The sequence below is a fragment of the Haliotis asinina genome, chromosome 16 (genome assembly GCF_037392515.1).
Source record: "Haliotis asinina isolate JCU_RB_2024 chromosome 16, JCU_Hal_asi_v2, whole genome shotgun sequence".
Classification (NCBI taxonomy): domain Eukaryota; kingdom Metazoa; phylum Mollusca; class Gastropoda; order Lepetellida; family Haliotidae; genus Haliotis; species Haliotis asinina.
Window position 1 is genome coordinate 38,066,297 of NC_090295.1, and position 22,418 is coordinate 38,088,714.

Consider the following 22,418-nt stretch of genomic DNA (forward strand, 5'->3'; position numbering starts at 1 on the left):
CCGGACAGAAGCAGCCGGATAAAGACTGTCAACTGTTTCAACGACACTGATACAACAGGGTATGGACTGTCAACTGTTTTAATGACACCGCCACAACAGGATATAGATTGTCAACTGTTTTAATGACACCGCCACAACAGGATACAGATTGTTAACTGTTTTAATAACACCGCCTCAACAGAATATAGACTGCCAGCTGTTTTAATAACACTGTCAACTGTTTCAACGACACCGCCACAACAGAATATAGACTGTCAATTGTTTTAATGACACTGCCACACAAGAATATAGACTGTCAACCGTTTAAATGCCACCACCACAACAGGATATAGAATGTCAACCGTTTCAACGACACAGACACACGAGAATATAGACTGTCAACTGTTTTAATGACACTGCCACACAAGAATATAGACTGTCAACTGTTTTAATGACACTGCCACACAAGAATATAGACTGTCAACCGTTTCAACGACACAGACACACGAGAATATAGACTGTCAACTGTTTTAATGACACTGCCACACAAGAATATAGACTGTCAACTGTTTTAATGACACTGCCACACAAGAATATAGACTGTCAACTGTTTTAATGACACTGCCACACAAGAATATTGACTGTCAACTGTTTTAATGACACTGCCACACAAGAATATAGACTGTCAACTGTTTTAATGACACTGCCACACAAGAATATAGACTGTCAACTGTTTTAATGACACTGCCACAACAGGACACACCTGGGATTATAAGAGCCTACACATGTTGGTTCCAGGTGTGTATTTTCCATGCACAGTAATGAATATACCGTTACTAGACAAACACCAGATCACAGCAATACATCCCTCTGTAACACCTGACAGTGTTGCTATGTAATTTATTCAATCAGTTTATAATATCTGCTGCATCACGTAGTTTTATCACACTGCCCCAGTCTTATATGACGACGATCGCTTGACAACTGACGTCACAAGGTGTCACTTCTTCCCACATGTTGACCTCAACCAGGTCACGTCCTTCACCTTTGGATAGCCTGACATGATCGCCCGATAGTACTTTGACAGGCGGTAGTATCTGAAATGTAAGGAGAGTGAGTGAGTGAGTGAGTGAGTGAGTGAGTGAGTGAGTTGATTTTACGTCGTTTTGATCTCAAGTTTCTGGCAGCTCTTTGAACAACTCGGCCATCCGTCATCACTGAATGGGCGATCATTTTTTTACCCTTGCATATTATATATAGCATGAATACTGTTGTGTGATGTCAGTATGAAAATGTTTGCGTTGCAAACAACCAATCGCTTGCAAGCGATGTACAGCCATTCGCCTGACAACGGAGAGCTCACTTTCATTTTCGCGAGAGTTGCAATAGTCCTCTGAATCTTACGAGTATGTAAACAATGGTAAAATATTGTACAACAAACAATCAGAGGCAAATTATGTTGAAATAGGATAGCAAATTAGAGTAAATTGCTGATTTTGGTACCTTTAAATGGTTTATAGTGAATAGAGTATAAGATGATTGTGTGGACGAAAGATGGACGATTGCTGCAAAATTCTACAATGAATGTATTTCGATTATAAATGAAATATACATATTTTAAATGGAATTTGAAAACAATAAATAGAAGAAAATGACTTTTTTCAGGTACAGAAGGGGCTATACCGGTTTCACAATATATTCAAGGGAACTCACCAACCGCATGTTTCCATCATATAAATCAAAATCTAAATATTCATACCAAATTTCAATCTCTATAATGACACTTCTAAGTGTTTTTGTTAGTCATGACAAAGCTCATATTTCATTTTTCTAGTCCCAGCTTTTTCTTGCTGTAAACTGATTTTTCATACTCTATCACAAACGAGTCAATAACGTCATCATTGTTTCTCTTGGAACCGGCATATATCTGCATTCTACAATATTGTAATATTATTTGTTATGTTTTCATGATGATGCGTGTGTACGTAACGATTACATAAAACACGTAAATGGTTTAACAGTCATTACACCTTAGTATAATGTTCTAAATGTAAAATATAAATGCACAAAGCATATACACCTGGCAAGATAATGGGGTTGTCTTCATTTATGACAATATTTGATTTTAAACAAATGTTCTATCGTATATTAATTCCAAATAAAGAGACATAATAATATCACGAAATAACATAAAGGCCGATACATACAGTTTTCATTATTACATGGACGGTGCGCAACTTACACGTGCCGCGTGCTTTGACGCAGGAGTCCCGTTACAATTTGCCGATTTTTCATATTTGTTTTATCTGCAACCATGACAATTCTTTTCACTTGTTGATTAAACAACTGATGCTGTTCAAAACTATAAATCACCGCAAAACATGTGCTTGTTTTTTGCTGTAAGCGACCGTTTTTCATCATCAAACTGCATATGGCTTATCACAAGGCATCGGCTGAGGAAGAACGCTGCAATCGATTTATTCCCAGGAGCTAAACACCATCATTTGGTGACAGGAGTTTTGCGGAAGCAGAACCAGTCCTTTAAAATGGTAACTTCCCATTTGGGGCAGTCGGTAATGCACTGGAACATGCAGGTGTTGTATGTCACTGCCAAAATTGGGACCACTGGTGTAACCAATAGAGATGAAGTAGGTCTCGCCAGTAAAGTTGTTGTTAGTTTGCTACAGGAACAGTTAGGATCAATTAGGCACTGAGGATGTTTGTAAAAGTACAGAGGTTAGAGTAGAAGGATGTAGCTAAATTCTGGACTAGTTGAGAGAGGGGAGTTCACCTCACATACTAGAAAAGAAGGATGTTTTATTAGATGACTAATTTCAGGAGAATATGAAAGATATCGTATCTTTCTGCTTGTGGTGGCTGGAGTTATTTAACATTAGGAATACTTTGCAAATGCATTGTGAATAAAATAAAAAAATCATCACCAAACATTCTTTCTTATTCTGTTCTTGCATAGGAGCTGATTAAATCAATTAAGACTCACTGACATAAACCCCAGCTACAGGGAAACTGTCACACTACAAACAGAGCTTAAGAGCCTTATGGAAATAATTCTAGTCTCACTGATATAAACCCCAGCTACAGGGAAACTGTCACACTACAAACAGAGCTTAAGAGCATTATGGAAATAGTTCTAGTCTCACTTGACAAAGCAGGACAAGGGGCCAGGTTTCTAGTCTCACTTGACAAAGCAGGACAATGGGCCAGGTTTCTAGTCTCACTTGACAAAGCAGGACAAGGGGCCAGGTTTCTAGTCTCACTTGACAAAGCAGGACAAGGGGCCAGGTTTCTAGTCTCACTTGACAAAGCAGGACAAGGGGCCAGGTTTCTACTTCGAGACAGCCATAAGTACGACACATCATGGGTCGACACAGTTAAAAATAACTTTGAGTGACATTATTTACACGTCGGGAGAAATATAAGGAAAAGTTTTGATACCAGCTTGGCAACTATACAAGAATCTGTATCGAAACGTCGCATCATCTGAATAAAGAAATGATTAATCCATACATAACTGTGTGCAAACCTTATAGAACTAAACGTGTGGACAAAACATATAGGTATATACCACCAAAGTGTGCTTCGAGACAGCCGTACGTTTGACACACCAAGGTCCGACACTGCTTTCCATAGTCGAATGACCCCAGTGATGAATTTTCGACCAAGTGATCACTAGTTGTAGATTCATAGTTTCATTTCCCCCTTACATGTTTTTCCTGAAGAAGTAGACGTTGCCGTCCCCCCACTGTACCACGGCGTCGATGATGGACGGCAGACCCCGCCAGAACGTCCTGATCCAGAGGTAGGACCCCGACCTACTGTCCTTGTCCTGGTCGTACACCCACACGAAGCGCTTCTACAGAGAAACACCATTTCACTTTGTGAGTGAGTGAGTTTAGTTTTACACTACACTCTGCAATATTCCCGCCATATGGTCTGTAAATAATCGACTCCGAACCAGACAAGCTAGTGATCAACAGCATGAACATCAATCTGTGCTATTGGGAACAGATAACATGTGTCAGTCAGCGAGTTTGAGCACCCGCTCCCGTTAGTCGCTTCAAGCATAGTCACCTCTTATGGCAAGCATGGGCTGCTTAAGGCCTATTCTATCCCGAACTTTCACGGGTCGTTGACGTTGTAAGTAATATACAAAATAAAGGAGCATTCTTGAGTAAAAGGGGTATTTGTCTTCAAATTTGGGATGTTAATTCCGTAAAGTAGTGGTTAAATTCAGATCTAATGCCTTACGTCTGTAGGAAGGTGGCAGAATATTAATGTATTTCAGTGAAATCGTCCTGTGGGGAAAATAGATTAAAAAGATGAAAACGGTTTTTTTGTTGAAATATCCAACTCATGAAGAAATTCGGGGTAGATTTTTGCCTAAGAATGTGCCAGTTGATAAAGTATCAATAGCCTTAAACAAAACTGTACACACTATCAATCTGGCTTGTTTTATCTATTATGCACACAAAATGAGAGAAAAGTTAGAAATCTAGAAAAACGTATTATAATTTCTAAAATCATCCACTACACCTATACAGATATATGTTACTGATTGTTTTGACTGGGGTGTAAAATAATCTACGCAGGCAGATTGGTAAATACTATAACTATTTCGCTAAGAAATTGTTTCCTCTTTTCGTTCATACCTGCTTACACTATGTATATTTATATTAATATGCATATGGGCCTTCGGACTTCATGCGTAACACACGACGGTGCGGTAACCTCGTGGTTAAAGCGTTGGCTCGTCACACCGAAGTCTCGGGTTTGAATCCCCAAAGGGTACAATGTGTGAAACCAATTTCTTCTGTCCCACGCCTTGATATTGCTGGAATATTACCAACAGCGGCGTAAAACGGAACTCAGTCAGTCAACAGACATACGTAATACAGATGATGATGATGATGATGATGGTGATGATGATGATGGTGATGATGATGATGATGATGATGATGATGATGATGATGATGATGATGATGATGATGATGATGATGATCACCATCACCATCACAATCACCATCATTTGATAACGTGTTAACATGAACCATGTTTAGCGATTGCATGGAGACACAGGTACGCTGGCATACATCCACAGGTAGCACTTCTGCTCTGATATGCCTTCCCGTCTGGTAAAGTTCTGATAATTTAAAGTTCCAATTTCTGAAAAAGAACTGCACCTGGCGCTTTAAACTGGATCAGTTGGAATGTGAATAGTACAATCGAAGTAAAATATAACAAAACGTAATGAACTCACTCCAAAGACGTAGATCTTAGTTTTTCCTTTGTAGCTCCGCTCCCCAAGGGCAGCGACTGGTCTCTCCGGTGGGTAGGGGGAGGGACGTGTCGGATACCCCTTGTCCAGACGGAATCTGGTGTAGCGCCACACCCTATATCCTGTGACGTCACAGTGCCATATTATTATATGTGTCACTTCCAGTGGCCTGGAGAGCATGTGACGTCATAGCATGTTATGCCACCTTATTACTCGCCCGTTGAAGATACTGTGGTGTAACATTTTCACTTCAATATTACACTGGTGTAATACCGCTTGACGTATGACGTCAAAATGATTCAAAGTTGTGACATCACAATGCTAATGTTGATGTCGCGATTTTACTAGACCTTGCTTGACTTGAAAGCTGAGTGTCCTCACACTGTAGGCAATTTCGCCGCAGTTTCTGTCAATTTATGTTGGTGAGTAATAACAGAATACTAAACTCGCTTCCGTGAAATACCATTTTCATTACACTCCTTCGCTCGTCTGATACCAAATCATTAATTCGTTTAATAAAAATGGTATTACACTGAAGGTCGTTTAGTATCCTCTATATGTGTCACTTCCAGTGGCCTGGAGAGCATGTGACGTCATAGCATGTATTATGTCACCATATTCACCACAACCAATGATACCTACCAATATTTCTCCTTTAACGCGGAATGGAATTTGTTTAGGACCTGGTGCACACAATGCATACAGTTTATAGGACTGACTATAGGAGTCACCAGTAGACGACTTCGCTACCTATATAATAATTAAGGAGAACGAGCAGATCCACTCACACGCTGAATCAACAGCCATAGATTCTACTGCGGTAACCCAGTAGGGTCACAAGTATACTCTTAAAAACGTAGGGGAACTGTACTTTCAATGTACGATTGTCGAGATTGGGAGATATATGGGATTGAATCAGTGTTGATACAGGAATAATGGATGTTTGAGAATGCATCACCACATGAATTTCATTCAAAGGAAAACTGTTCGTTCAGTTATCCCCCTTGTTAGGTGACTTGATCGTGAAATGAAACGTTTAGGTTTATAATTTTCAGTCAGTAGTGATTTGACCCTGAAAACCCTGACCATGCACAGATGCAAGAAATGTATCGGAAAAAAATGATTTATCGACCTGCCTGAAAAACGTCAAGATTCATACTGACACCGCATATTGACACCGCGTGTAGGAGGCTCCCACGTTGTGCAGTTCAGGTTCCCCTACTTTTTGATGAGTATAGATAGGCTCTCATTCAGTCACCATTCACAGCTGAGACGCTCGACTACACAAACTCTAAACGGAAGAGGATAAACCAATGAGGCCAATACGGTCCACTGACATGCTCAAATCTCCTATACAACAACTGAAGAATATCACTACAAGCAGTCTAATCAGGTACCTTTGAACAAATACAGCCTCTTCCTCTCCGTCACATACACAGCCGCGGATATGTGTATCGGTGCTCCCCTCAGTAGTCGGCGGAGACGGTAGGGGCCCCGGTCCAACGTTGCCCCTTCATGGCCTAGACTCCTCAGACTGTATAGGTGGCGGCCACTGAACACATATCCCTGACCCCCTGGGCCTGCGAAGGAAGAGATCAGTAGGTCATCGAAAACACACCCCTCTCATCCCCTCACCCCCAACCCCTTACTAGCAACCTCGTAAACATATAACACAAACCGTCCCCATGTGTTTGTGGACTGCAACATAGTGAGTTTAGTTTTACGGCGCACTCAGCAATATTCCAGCTATATGGTGGCGATCTGCAAGTAATCGAGTCTGAATCAGACAATCCAGTGATCAACAGCACGAGCATCAGTTGTGTATTATGTGGTGGATTTTAAATATTGGTAATATGTGTCAGTTGGGTATGGAATCTACTTTGGTTGCTGTGTAGTGACACAATTCATCGATGAGCCAATGTGAGTAGTCTCAGTGCTACATGGACATTTATCAATAAATAGCATCCACTGAGTGAGTTTAGTTTAGTTTTACGCCGCACCCAGCAATATTCCAGCTTCCATCTATATGGTGGGATCTGGCCTTGACAGACCTGGACAGCATTACAACCACGTATGCAATCATTTCCTTAGCCAGTCTCCTTCCTGTCCGGGATGGGACTCAACCGTACTGAGCAACATCATATTGTGGTGGTATGTAAATAATCGAATCTGGACCAGACAATCCAGTGATCAACAGCATGGCCATCAATCTGCACAAATGGGAACCAGTGATGTGTGAGAGCTAAGCTATTTAAGTCAGCGAGCCTGACCACCTGAATTTCTCGTTAGTCGCCTATTGCGACAAGGATGAGTTATTGAAGATCATTTGTAACCCGAACCTTCACGGGTCGACTGCAACAATCATTCCAGAACTATGTGTTTTAAAGGTAACCAGTCAATGATTTTTAAGGTATTACTAAAAAATGTAGAAACGAAAGAGAACTAGTCCCACACCCCAAACCACAGCCCTAAAAATAAATAAAAATAACGAATAATTTTTGGTTTGTGAACGATTGTGTATCTGTAAAGCGGTAGTACCATAAATGACGTCATCGAATGGCATGTTGCACGTGGTTGGTAGAGGCGTAGTTGTAGATACTGCAGCAGGCGTTGACGCTGATACCGCCGCTGTGACTGGCCGGGCACCTGCACAGACAGACCACGTTGAAAGTGTCACCTGGCTCAACAGTGAATCAGGTACAGTGGCACCTCCAGATATTCTTGAGTTACCTTTATATGAAGTCATAAAAAATACTCTTACCGTAAAAGGTTTGTATTTTCCTGACGTCATCGTAGGCCAAACTTAGGAATGGGTCATAACCTTTGTAATGTGCATACATCACAGCTTTCTGATCACGTGAGTGAGGCATCCCCAGCGCGTGTCCGGCCTCGTGCAAGGCAACGACAAACAGATCTTTGCTGGCTGTGTCGTTGTCATCAAGCGTCCATTTCTCGTCATCGTCGAAGTGGATGTCTCCCGCTACTGCAGCGTCCCCGGGACCAAACGCGTGAGCTAACTGAGGACCTACAATATGGGCCAGGATCATGGGAATGATCTCTTAAGCAACTCTCTTACACAGTGGAAAGACACACATATACATACGCACTCGTGCGCGCACACTCTTTCTTTCTCCCTCCCCCAAGAGAAAAACGGACACAGACACAACACGCACACGCACACGCACACGCACACGCACACTCTAACCCTCTATACCCTAGCTTGTGCGAGTTTTTGTTGTTCTGTCTTTCTCACGCATTACAGTTTATTACTATTTGCTACGCATTAACTCGGTGCGCCTAGTTAGCAGCAAGAGTTGTATGCTTCCCCATGAAGTCGATATTGAAAATACGATATTGGGTGATCCATGATTTTGGCGAGAAATTGCGGAGGTAGCTGTTTTCGATGATTCGTGGCGTATAACTTTTGAAATAATGATCCGATTGTGACAATTTATAGGTCATTTTGTAGGGAAATCATCTGGCTTTCGATCCGTTAGCCTCGACATGTAACTTTGATCTTCGTTACATCCATTTCCTTTCATATAGTACTAGGGTAGGGTCTGTACTCCTATATGTCTTTCAAACGCCGTTTCTAAGCGATACAAGTGTTTAAACCCACGTGAAGGTGGAAACACGTGGTTCCTTTCTCACCAGAACCGTCGAAAGCGTACTGATTGCCATCCCCGTGACTACCCCGTCCGAAGACGACGTCTATGTCGGCATCAGTGATGTTGTGCACTATCGTCAGGTTGGCGGGCGACGCCCAGATGTCAAACACACGCTTCAGTGTTGCCCTGGTAATGGGATGAAATACTGTTATTATTTTCATGTGGTCCTAGTAACACAGACAGACACTGGTTATACCTAATCCTTACCCAATGTGAATCTAATGTGTATGTACGGGAATCTAGTGTGCATTTACGTCAAGTGTGATCCTAGTGTTTATGAACGTCCTGTGTGATCCTAGTGTTTATGAACGTCCTGTGTGATCCTAGTGTTTATGGACGTCCTGTGTGATCCTAGCGTTTATGAACGTCCTGTGTGATCCTAGTGTTTATGGACGTCCTGTGTGAATATAGTGCTTATGTACGTCACGTGTGAGTCTAGTGTGTTTCTACGTGGCTATGTAAGCCCTGTGTGAATCTATTGTGCATGCACACCCAGAGTGAATCTATTGTGTATGGACGTCATGTGTGAAAATAGTGTGTATGTACTTCGTGTGTGAATGTAGTGAGTATGTACGTCGTGTCTGAATATAGAGTGTATATACGTCACGTGTGAATCTAGTGTGTTTGAACGTCACGTGTGAATCTAGTGTTTATGTACGTCACGTGTGAATCTAGTGTGCTTGTACGTCACGTGTGAATCTAGTGTTTATGTACGTCACGTGTGAATCTAGTGTGCTTGTACGTCACGTGTGAATCTAGTGTTTATGTACGTCACGTGTGAATCTAGTGTTTATGTACGTCACGTGTGAAAATAGGGTGTATGTACGTCCGGAATGAATCTAGTATTATGTACGTCGTGTGGTAATATAGTGTTTATATACGTCCAATGTGAATCTAGTGTTAATGCACATCGTGCGTAAATCTAGTGTGTATGTACGTCATGTGTGAATGTAGAGTGTATATAGGTCATGCGTGACTGTATAGTGTATATACGTCACGTGTGAATACAGTAGGTACGTACGTCGTATACGTATATGACTCGGGAGTACCTGTGATTAAGGTGTGTGTATTTTCCTCACAGAAACAGATTTCTTTAAAATGAACCAGTGACCCATAGCACACTACAGTCATATCAGAATAAATTGTAGAAATTATGTTTAAGTGCTCGTCATGTACATCAGCTGCAGCATAACACAGATTTAAGAGATATCAGGACGGCGCAGTTTCGGTAACCTTCACACGTCATTTAACAAAGGGACCGTGTCTCATCACAAACCATAAATTCTCAATCGTCATACCGCGTACATTTTATGTCGATGTTTACAACAATATAATACTGAAATACCATTTGTGTTGGCTGTTTCAAACACGAGTGAACACAATTACGGGGAATTCTCCTTGTCACTGGATTCAGCGTTTATCTGCACGTGAAACAAAATGACGTCACAAACTCACCATTGCTGCTCTGGAGTCAGGCGACCAGTGAAGCGTGTCATTCTCCAGCTCAGCAGGTTCGACCTCCACTTCAGGCCTGGAATCAGAATAGAGCACCGTGTGAACCCGGCGGTCGTGTGCTTCAAGTAAGACACTGAAAGTGACTTCCTGCGACCTCGGATAGGGGCTTAACTACGAACACAGTCAGGCGGGAGTAACATTGTCTCATGACAATTTACACAGAAAGGGGATCAGGTCATGTCATCTAAAATAGCCAGTGGATCATGTCATGGCACAAAACACAGAATGGAGATTATGTCATGGCACAAAACACAGAATGGAGGTCATGTCAGGAGATAAAACACAGTATGGAGATCATGTCAGGAGATAAAACACAGAATGGAGGTCATGTCATGGTACAAAACACAGAACGGAGATCATGTCAGGAGATAAAACACAGGATGCAGATCATGTCAGGAGATAAAACACAGAATGAAGATCATGTCAGGAGATAAAACACAGAATTGAGGTCATGTCATGACATAATACACAGAATGGAGATCATGTCATGGTACAAAACAGAGAATGGAGACCATGCCAGGAGATAAAACACAGGATGGAGATCATGTCACGAGATAAAACACAGAATGGAGGTCATGTCATGGCACAAAAAACAGAGTGGAGATCATGTCAGGAGATAAAACACAGGATGCAGATCATGTCAGGAGATAAAACACAGAATGGAGATCATGTCAGGAGATAAAACACAGGATGGAGATCATGTCAGAAGATAAAACACAGGATGGAGATCATGTCAGGAGATAAAACACAGAATTGAGGTCATGTCATGACATAATACACAGAATGGAGGTCATGTCATGGTACAAAACACAGAATGGAGATCATGTCAGGAGATAAAACACAGGATGGAGGTCATGTCAGGAGATAAAACACAGAATGGAGATCATGTCATGACATAATACACAGAATGGAGGTCATGTCATGGTACAAAACACAAAATGGAGATCATGTCATGACATAAAACACAGAACGGATATCATGTCAGGAGATAAAACACAGAATGGAGGTCATGTCATGGCACGAAACAGAATGAAGATCATGTCAGGAGATAAACACAGAATACAGATCATACCATGACATAAAACACAGAATGGAGATTATATCATGACATGTAATGCAGAATAGAGATCATGTCATGACATGTAACAGCATGGAGATCATATCATGACATGTAACACAGAATGGAGTTCATATCATGACATGTAACACAGAATGGAGATCATGTCATGACAAAAAAACAGCAGGAAATCATGCCATGACATCTGACACAGAATGGAGATCATGACACGTCCGTGTGCTTTAAGTAAGGAACTGCAAGTGATGTCTGGAGCGACGTATGATACGGACATGACGAGTCAGATACGGACATAACTAGTCAGACACGGACATGACGAGTCAGATACGGACATGACTAGTCACATGGTCAGGAGATTATGGCATGGAAACTAACACAGTCATTGGGTCACGTCAAGCCATTTAACACAGAATGGAGTTCACGTCATAACAACTAGGATTAGGCGATAAGGGCATGAAAGGATATCGCGTCATAACAACTAGGATTAGGAGATAAGGGCATGAAAGGATATCGCGTCATAACAACTAGGATTAGGAGATAAAGGCATGAAAGGATTTCGCGCCATAACAACTAGGATTAGGAGATAAGGGCATGAAAGGATTTCGCGTCATAACAACTAGTATTAGGAGATAAGGGCATGAAAGGATATCGCGCCATAACAACTAGGATTAGGAGATAAGGGCATGAAAAGATATCGCGTCATAACAACTAGGATTAGGAGATAAGGGCATGAAAGGATATCGCGTCATAACAACTAGGATTAGGAGATAAGGGCATGAAAGGATATCGCGTCATAACAACTAGGATTAGGAGATAAGGGCATGAAAAGATATCGCGTCATAACAACTAGGATTAGGAGATAAGGGCATGAAAGGATATCGCGTCATAACAACTAGGATTAGGAGATAAGGGCATGAAAGGATATCGCGTCATGACAGCTGACTTTGTCAGAATATTAGCGTAATAAGTTTTCATCAGTTTCACCATGAACAGTGTCCACAGCTTTCTTGAAGCCCGACAGCAGGGCTCGCTTTTGTCGACGTTTTGTGATGGACGAGAAAGGACCTATATCAGGTACACCACACCGAGGTTTCATCATGAGGCTGATGGCTCGTTTGTTGAGTCGCCCGGTGACTTTTAAGTGATTGAACTTCTGGAACGACCTAGAACAAAGAGGAGCCATAACAGAACATTTCATAGGAGATGATACCTACTTAAGAACGATGGTTGATATAACGTAATAATAAAGTAAAGGCATGCCGTGATTACTTTCTGCCGTTATCAAAATGTGTACATGTAGTTGTTTATGCCGCACAATTTGTTTTGGATATTTTTGTACACCTAAGTGTTCGTAGTCTCAAAGCCAATTTTCACATCTTAAATGCATAATTTGGATCTTATGATACAATTCGTACCACATAAATGCTGATATAAATAAATATTTTTTTTTGTTACCACTTTTCAGAAAAGATAGGTTAACTCGCAGCGGCGGTTTGGTCATCTATGGAGAAAAATAACTCTCTCTCTGAAAAGGAATGATTGATTTAGATGTTGTCGACCTTGAAGCGAATTGGATGCAGGTTAGATGCAAATCTCAAATAACGTAATTGGAACATCGTGCCAGACTGATGGAACATGCTATTGGAATTTGATAAATCAATCAATAAGCAAGCAGCTGATCTCAGTGAATTTGTTATTGTTACAGGCGATTGTAGCACTGATATAGGCGTTCTCCATGAAACCAATCAGAAGATTGGATATTTGCAATCCGTTTATTGTCAAAAACTGTGATAGACTTATTTTTTTCCGCATCAAGTGATAGGGGTACTGGAGATATTGTTCCTAATATGTATCGATCACTGTCCTGTCTTTCTGGAAATCGGGTTTTGTAATGGTTGCCATACTTGCCAGTATGGTTGATATTCAGGTTTTGGGGTATTCCTCTCAGAAAGCAAGTAATTTGCTACCAAATTTCAATTTCAGGTTTGCTTTTGATGTAATTAGTGGAAAGTATTTTACATTCGTCAGGAATCTGGTTTCAACTCATATACAACAAGATGTAGTATTTTCCTTGAAATTTAAAAGCGATTGAGCAGCTTTCGGGTATATATCATGGATATTCATAAACATATTGCGCATCGGGCTGACAGTTATACATGGAACACACGCATGTGTTCATAATACAGCACAGCACTGAGAACGGAGAAGTGAGTGAGTGAAACAATACAGCACAACACTGCGAGTGGCGGAGTGAGTGAATGAATTAATACAGCAAAGCACGGCGAACGAAGCACGGTGAATGAGTGAGTGAGTGAGTGAGCATCGGGCTGACAGTTATACATGGAGCACACGCATGTGTTCATAATACAGCACAGCACTGAGAACGGAGAAGTGAGTGAGTGAAACAATACAGCACAACACTGCGAGTGGCGGAGTGAGTGAATGAATTAATACAGCAAAGCACGGCGAACGAAGCACGGTGAATGAGTGAGTGAGTGAGTGAGCATCGGGCTGACAGTTATACATGGAGCACACGCATGTGTTCATAATACAGCACAGCACTGAGAACGGAGAAGTGAGTGAGTGAAACAATACAGCACAACACTGCGAGTGGCGGAGTGAGTGAATGAATTAATACAGCAAAGCACGGCGAACGAAGCACGGTGAATGAGTGAGTGAGTGAGTGAGCATCGGGCTGACAGTTATACATGGAGCACACGCATGTGTTCATAATACAGCACAGCACTGAGAACGGAGAAGTGAGTGAGTGAAACAATACAGCACAACACTGCGAGTGGCGGAGTGAGTGAATGAATTAATACAGCAAAGCACGGCGAACGAAGCACGGTGAATGAGTGAGTGAGTGAGTGAGCATCGGGCTGACAGTTATACATGGAACACACGCATGTGTTCATAATACAGCACAGCACTGAGAACGGAGAAGTGAGTGAGTGAAACAATACAGCACAACACTGCGAGTGGCGGAGTGAGTGAATGAATTAATACAGCAAAGCACGGCGAACGAAGCACGGTGAATGAGTGAGTGAGTGAGTGAGCATCGGGCTGACAGTTATACATGGAACACACGCATGTGTTCATAATACAGCACAGCACTGAGAACGGAGAAGTGAGTGAGTGAAACAATACAGCACAACACTGCGAGTGGCGGAGTGAGTGAATGAATTAATACAGCAAAGCACGGCGAACGAAGCACGGTGAATGAGTGAGTGAGTGAGTGAGCATCGGGCTGACAGTTATACATGGAACACACGCATGTGTTCATAATACAGCACAGCACTGAGAACGGAGAAGTGAGTGAGTGAAACAATACAGCACAACACTGCGAGTGGCGGAGTGAGTGAATGAATGAATACAGCAAAGCACGGCGAACGAAGCACGGTGAATGAGTGAGTGAGTGAGTGAGCATCGGGCTGACAGTTATACATGGAACACACGCATGTGTTCATAATACAGCACAGCACTGAGAACGGAGAAGTGAGTGAGTGAAACAATACAGCACAACACTGCGAGTGGCGGAGTGAGTGAATGAATGAATACAGCAAAGCACGGCGAACGAAGCACGGTGAATGAGTGAGTGAGTGAGTGAGCATCGGGCTGACAGTTATACATGGAACACACGCATGTGTTCATAATACAGCACAGCACTGAGAACGGAGAAGTGAGTGAGTGAAACAATACAGCACAACACTGCGAGTGGCGGAGTGAGTGAATGAATTAATACAGCAAAGCACGGCGAACGAAGCACGGTGAATGAGTGAGTGAGTGAGTGAGCATCGGGCTGACAGTTATACATGGAACACACGCATGTGTTCATAATACAGCACAGCACTGAGAACGGAGAAGTGAGTGAGTGAAACAATACAGCACAACACTGCGAGTGGCGGAGTGAGTGAATGAATGAATACAGCAAAGCACGGCGAACGAAGCACGGTGAATGAGTGAGTGAGTGAGTGAGCATCGGGCTGACAGTTATACATGGAACACACGCATGTGTTCATAATACAGCACAGCACTGAGAACGGAGAAGTGAGTGAGTGAAACAATACAGCACAACACTGCGAGTGGCGGAGTGAGTGAGTGAATTAATACAGCAAAGCACGGCGAACGAAGCACGGTGAATGAGTGAGTGAGTGAGTGAGCATCGGGCTGACAGTTATACATGGAACACACGCATGTGTTCATAATACAGCACAGCACTGAGAACGGAGAAGTGAGTGAGTGAAACAATACAGCACAACACTGCGAGTGGCGGAGTGAGTGAATGAATTAATACAGCAAAGCACGGCGAACGAAGCACGGTGAATGAGTGAGTGAGTGAGTGAGCATCGGGCTGACAGTTATACATGGAACACACGCATGTGTTCATAATACAGCACAGCACTGAGAACGGAGAAGTGAGTGAGTGAAACAATACAGCACAACACTGCGAGTGGCGGAGTGAGTGAATGAATTAATACAGCAAAGCACGGCGAACGAAGCACGGTGAATGAGTGAGTGAGTGAGTGAGCATCGGGCTGACAGTTATACATGGAACACACGCATGTGTTCATAATACAGCACAGCACTGAGAACGGAGAAGTGAGTGAGTGAAACAATACAGCACAACACTGCGAGTGGCGGAGTGAGTGAATGAATTAATACAGCAAAGCACGGCGAACGAAGCACGGTGAATGAGTGAGTGAGTGAGTGAGCATCGGGCTGACAGTTATACATGGAACACACGCATGTGTTCATAATACAGCACAGCACTGAGAACGGAGAAGTGAGTGAGTGAAACAATACAGCACAACACTGCGAGTGGCGGAGTGAGTGAATGAATTAATACAGCAAAGCACGGCGAACGAAGCACGGTGAATGAGTGAGTGAGTGAGTGAGCATCGGGCTGACAGTTATACATGGAACACACGCATGTGTTCATAATACAGCACAGCACTGAGAACGGAGAAGTGAGTGAGTGAAACAATACAGCACAACACTGCGAGTGGCGGAGTGAGTGAATGAATTAATACAGCAAAGCACGGCGAACGAAGCACGGTGAATGAGTGAGTGAGTGAGTGAGCATCGGGCTGACAGTTATACATGGAACACACGCATGTGTTCATAATACAGCACAGCACTGAGAACGGAGAAGTGAGTGAGTGAAACAATACAGCACAACACTGCGAGTGGCGGAGTGAGTGAATGAATTAATACAGCAAAGCACGGCGAACGAAGCACGGTGAATGAGTGAGTGAGTGAGTGAGCATCGGGCTGACAGTTATACATGGAACACACGCATGTGTTCATAATACAGCACAGCACTGAGAACGGAGAAGTGAGTGAGTGAAACAATACAGCACAACACTGCGAGTGGCGGAGTGAGTGAATGAATGAATACAGCAAAGCACGGCGAACGAAGCACGGTGAATGAGTGAGTGAGTGAGTGGGTGGGTGAGTGAGTGGGTGGGTGGATGGGGGAGTGAGTGAGTGAGTGAGTGAGTGAGTGAGTGAGTGAGTGAGTGAGTGAGTGAGTGAGTGAGTGAGTGAGTGAGTGAGTGAGTGAGTGAGTGAGTGAGTGAGTGAGTGAGTGAGTGAGTGAGTGAGTGAGTTACCTGATGGCATGTTTCCAGGTCTGCCTGGCGTTCCACGTGTGTTGGTGTTGGTCGACCTCAAGGTATCCGTACTTAGTCAGGTATCCCTGTGCCATAAAGCACAGGCAGTAAGTACAGTTGGACTCCATAAAAGACAGAGCGACAGGCAGGGACACACTTGTAGCCCTGGACCCACTTGCACAAAGCGATCATAGGGCTACAATTATTGTTACTCCCATTCCCTAACATAGGCTTAAGATAGTCGTAGCGCTAAAGTCGCTTTGTGCAACTGGGCCCTGTACTATTTATATTGTTTTGTCTTTATGGTCTTTACATAATCTGACGTGATGAAATTGATAATAACACATATCAATATCAGTACACGTCTACACTTAGGACTGGAAAAAAGGACACAATAACATAGAACTTTGGAACAGGTGTAGCTTCATCTAAATTGATTCATCGTGACATTTTCACGTTCTTGGATCCTTTGCAATAACAGTTTCTATTCATTTATTATCACTTCTCCCTCCCTGTTTCTATCTTCTCTTCCTGGTCCCTGAAAATGTTCCCTTGTTAACAAATCACCCCAAACGTTTTCATGTACGTGAGTTCCAGTTAAGCAAACCACACGATAAACAGACAAAACACTCTCTCCGGTGAGACGGCGTCTTATAAATGCAGTAAAACCTGATTATAATGCCACCGTTTGTCCAGGAGAATATATGACATTATATCGACCTAGGGAGTGAGAGGTCCTATGCAGTCAACGAGATGAATGAGCCAATATCTCCTGTAATGAACCTTGAATAATCCGCCGTCTTGAGACGGCAGGTTGAAGGTGGCAGCAAGTGTATAGTCACATGTGTTATCCTATTTAGGATACTTAAAGTAGTGATGAGTTTAGGCAATTAAATTTCAGCCATATGATATAATCACTTAAGGCACCCAGTGTAATCAGAATTACAACCGGCAAAAAATGTGTTTTTGTTCCAAGAAAATTGGCATATGGATTTATATCCAGTTTGGCATTTAAACCAGGGTATTATATAGGCAGGAAATACTTTCTGGTACAAACATGACATTATATCCAGGGTGGCATTACAACCAGGGTGGCATTATAACCAGGGTGGCATTCTAACCTGGGTGCACTGTACTTGTGTTAAGGCGAAATATGGCTGGTGCCCAGACTTCATATATTGACAATGAATGGCCATGGTTCACTGGGCTGAGATTGGTTCACTGGGTTGAGATTGGTTCACTGGGCTGAGATTGGTTTTGCACGTCCATCAACAGCAATATAATAGACACACTAACATTGTCAGTTTTTATTTCAAATATTGGTAGCAGCAAACACAGGAAAGAGATAGATGGGAAGTAGTAAGTTCAAAGACGGAATTACCTGAAGTTTTAAGACGAGAGTGAAGTGTGGAATGTAGCAGTATTTTGCGACAATGCACGAGATGAACATGGGCTTGTTGCTGGCGTGCAGATATGTACATAAAAGAAACCTATACAACAGTTAAAGTAAACATTTACTGAGCGCTCGGTGGTGTGCTAGTTCTACTAAAATCCCCTTTGAGTTCAGTTCCTATGAAGTGACACTATGCACACATTAACGGCACTTGGCAATTTGTGATTCACAGTTGAAAACCCAGACAGATTGTCGAACTCAGCAGGGGATCATATGGTGATCTCAGTAGGACTTTATATAGTGATCACAGTAGAACAGTGTATGGGGACCAGTGCGTGATGTGGTGATCGCAGCATAGGTGTTCCTGATGAAAACTAATAGGCAAAACTGTAACAGTTTTTTAATAAATACTTATACAAATGTTTAATTCAGAATAGGATGAGCTTTGATCATCTTATTTCAGTTACATAAAAACTGTTACTTTGATCACCTTTACTTAGTCGTTGTTGCTTGTTTCCTGAGCAACTTCTCCCCTACTCAGCTTATTTGATAGTGTAAGCCACTTTGTTAAGACAACGAAAAGAACTATGTGACTGGCACCTACAAACAACGACCCCACCCACACCCCCAAACCCCAACCCCCATGACTGCCTATAGGTGGGTCTCTCAGTCAGACATGTGTCAGGGTGTGTCTATATCAGACATGTCAGAGTGTGTCTCTATGTCAGACCTGTACCCAGACGTGGCTCTATTGCAAGTCAGCGACCGTGTCTCTTTTGATCTTTATCAAGTCTCTCAAATTGATTTGACCTTGGAGACATTTTGGCTGAATCTGAAACTTGCAACCATTCCGAGTTCGCAGGATAAGTGTTTTTACCCTTTGACCTGGTGATGGTACAATGACTGACCTGGTGCTGATACAATCGCAAGCTTCTCCATAAATATAACCACCCTCTGGCATCACAGAGGCAGCCAATGGATTGCCAATAATGTAGCTTATTAAATTATGATGAATTAGCAGAAAATAACTGAAACATCTCCAGATGAACAGGCAGACAATATCTGTAATACTGTATATTCACGTGCACCACTGTTGTAAAATATTAGGTTGAACATGTTGACAGCATTGTAGGCAAAACGTGACTATGTGTTCACAACAAAGCAGGCGTCACGTGGGCTGCAGTAAAATACTATGCTACATGTGGATATGTTCACAACATTGTAGGCAGTACGTGGCTATGTTCACAACACTGAAAGCAACATGTGGCAATCACTGTAGTAAAATAGTACTTCAGGCGTGGATATGCTCACATCACTGTAGGCAACGCGTGACTGTGTTCACAACATTGTAGGCAATACGTGACCAATACTGTAGCAAAATACTGTCACACGTGGCTATGTTCAGAACATTGTAGGCATCACAAGACTAAGTTCACAACATTGTAGGCAGCACGTGGCCACCACTGTAGTAAAGTAATACGTCACACGTGGCTATGTTCATAACACCGTAGGCATCACGTGGCCTGTTGTAAAATATATGACAGTGTATGGTATGGGAGCTTTCAATAGTCCCGCCCTAACTTTCACAAGTTGACACGTGATCATCCAAATATCGATAAAAGTTACACTCAAAGACAGCAATAAACGTCTAGCAACCAAGCAATTCAATTTCTAAAGTTTCATGGTGTACATCAGTTTACACATAGAGCGTTCGAAAAGCTGGCCAGATGCCTAGAATTCGCCAGGTACTCTTTCCCGTATAAACATACACCGCGATGAGGTCTGTAGATGCTTTGTCTGATATCTAGATGGCTTCTGTGCTTTGATTGATGTGACTTTTTAAATAATGTGTTTTTAAGACGTTCGCCTTTCGCATATAAAATCTTATCATACATTGTCATCATTAGGTGTCACTTTGGTGAATATGGGGACTGACATTCGGGGACAAAAAAGTGACACGATTAACACTTGGTGGACTGATATCAACGCCAGGAGAACTGACATCAACACCTGGTGGACTGATATCAACGCCAGGAGAACTGACATCAACATCTGGTGGACTGATATCAACACCGGGAGAACTGACATCAGCATCTGGTGGACTGATATCAACACCAGGAGAACTGACATCAACGCCTGGAGGACTGATATCAACACCTGGACGACTGACATTAACACCTGGCGAACTGTCAGTAACAGCTAGTGGTCACCACTAGACTCTGCTAGACCATTTCTGGAGATAACATCTGATCGAGATTCTCAAGGGGTTTGTATCAATATGGCTAGAAAATCTTAGACTGGCTGCGTGAAGGGCTTTCTAAGGCTATTCTAGACCAGAAGCCGGTCTGTTGAACTTTTCTTAGTCGATACATGTTGAAAGAAGATGAGGCATTGTGGTCTTGTAAATTTGTACGTCAAAGTGGCATGAAATCTGGAATCACGGTAAAGGGTAGGGTATACCTGAAAACGATGTCGATGATCACCTGGAATCAGACTGGTACCTTCTGTGTTTATTAACCATTTGTCTGTCCTGAATGCTAAAACTTACTTTTTTGAAACAGTGTTAACTTCAACGACTTATCGATCACAATCAGACAGTTCCATGTTAACATACGGCACGTTTTTTCCCATTATTGCCAGTACATACCTCAGGATCAACATCAGAAAATCCAGAATCGCCGATCCTGGTTCCAGCATCCCCGCTTCTGGAACCGGAAGTGATGGAGTGGATGCCCCCCAGATATACCAACTGAACAACAATAGCCCCCGTGGCGTACAAAGTCCCAACACCAGCCATCCTCCTGGGGTGTCACCAAGGTATGACTTCAGGTAGAATCTGCGTAGTGCAGGGCTGTCGACAGAGGGGAGGCGTTCGACCATGTAGCTCGGACAAAGCTCACCTTCAGCACGTAGTAGGAGAAAGGCCAGGATTTGTCAAGTACAGTCTTTCTGGTGTGCAACCGCGGAACGCTGTCATTATAGAGTCTGAAGTGAACAGTTCATGGAGGCAATAAGGCATGGTACTCTCGTTCTCTTCCAGGTTTAGTGTCCGTATCGTTGCAATCTTTCCCTGCTTTGTGTTATTTGTATAGAAGCATGTATATTGCTGGTCTTTGAGGTCTAGAGGAGTCTGTTAAGTGTTGTGGGAGGGGGTTGCAAGAAGTCAGAAAGGCAATGAGGAGAACGAATTCTAGGAATTCGGTAAGATACTAGCGAAATGGCAGTTATAAGGGATTAACCTTATGTGTACGTGGCGGGGTTGGTCTCAGTACCGTACGAATGGGAAGGAGAATGTAAGGACTCAGTAAGGTCTAGTAGTAGGGGGTTGTACGGGTTCAGTGAGGTCTAGTAGCAGAGGATTGTAACGTTCAGTAAAGTCTTGCAGGAGGGGATTGTGGAGGTTCTGTAAGGCCTAGTACGAGGAGGTTGTACGGGTTAAGTAATTAAAGTCTAGGAGGATGGGATTGTACAGGTTCGGTAAAGTCTTGTAGGATGGGATTTACGGGTTCAGTAAGGTCTAGTAGGATGGGATTGAACGGGTTCAGTAAAGTCTAGTAGGATGGGATTGCACGGGTTCATTAAGGTCTAAGAGGATGGGATTGAACGGGTTTAGTAAAGTCTAGTAGGAAGGGATTGTACGGGTTCATTAAGGTCTAGTAGGATAGGATTGTACAGGTTCCGTAAAGTCTAGTAGGATGGGATTGCACGGGTTCATTAAGGTCTAAGAGGATGGGATTGAACGGGTTTAGTAAAGTCTAGTAGGAAGGGATTGTACGGGTTCATTAAGGTCTAGTAGGATAGGATTGTACAGGTTCCGTAAAGTCTAGTAGGATGGGATTGCACGGGTTCATTAAGGTCTAAGAGGATGGGATTGTACGGG

General features: G+C 42.7%; 1 protein-coding gene across 1 annotated transcript; it reads right to left on the reverse strand.

Moving 5' to 3' along the window:
- Positions 1-979: 979 nt before the first annotated feature.
- On the reverse strand, positions 980-21,335 carry LOC137267928 (matrix metalloproteinase-19-like). Its single transcript, XM_067802379.1, has 11 exons — positions 21,186-21,335; positions 17,146-17,231; positions 12,518-12,696; positions 10,399-10,474; positions 8,927-9,069; positions 8,037-8,300; positions 7,814-7,921; positions 6,673-6,855; positions 5,258-5,397; positions 3,705-3,853; positions 980-1,076 (listed from the first exon to the last, which is right to left on the reverse strand). The coding sequence occupies exons 1-11, from the start codon at positions 21,333-21,335 to the stop codon at positions 980-982; spliced, it is 1,575 nt and encodes a 524-aa protein (XP_067658480.1).
- Between the last annotated feature and the right edge of the window lie 1,083 nt (positions 21,336-22,418).

Bases quoted from the DNA above. Each gene is read 5' to 3' on its own strand.
- LOC137267928 (XM_067802379.1), bottom strand. From the start codon at position 21,335: ATGGCTGGTGTTGGGACTTTGTACGCCACGGGGGCTATTGTTGTTCAG. The intron at 7,922-8,036 runs GTAAGAGTATTT...CTGTCTGTGCAG, and splicing joins GAAAATACAAACCTTTTACG to GTGCCCGGCCAGTCACAGCG. The intron at 3,854-5,257 runs GTGAGTTCATTA...GTTTCTCTGTAG, and splicing joins CTAAGATCTACGTCTTTGGA to AAGCGCTTCGTGTGGGTGTA.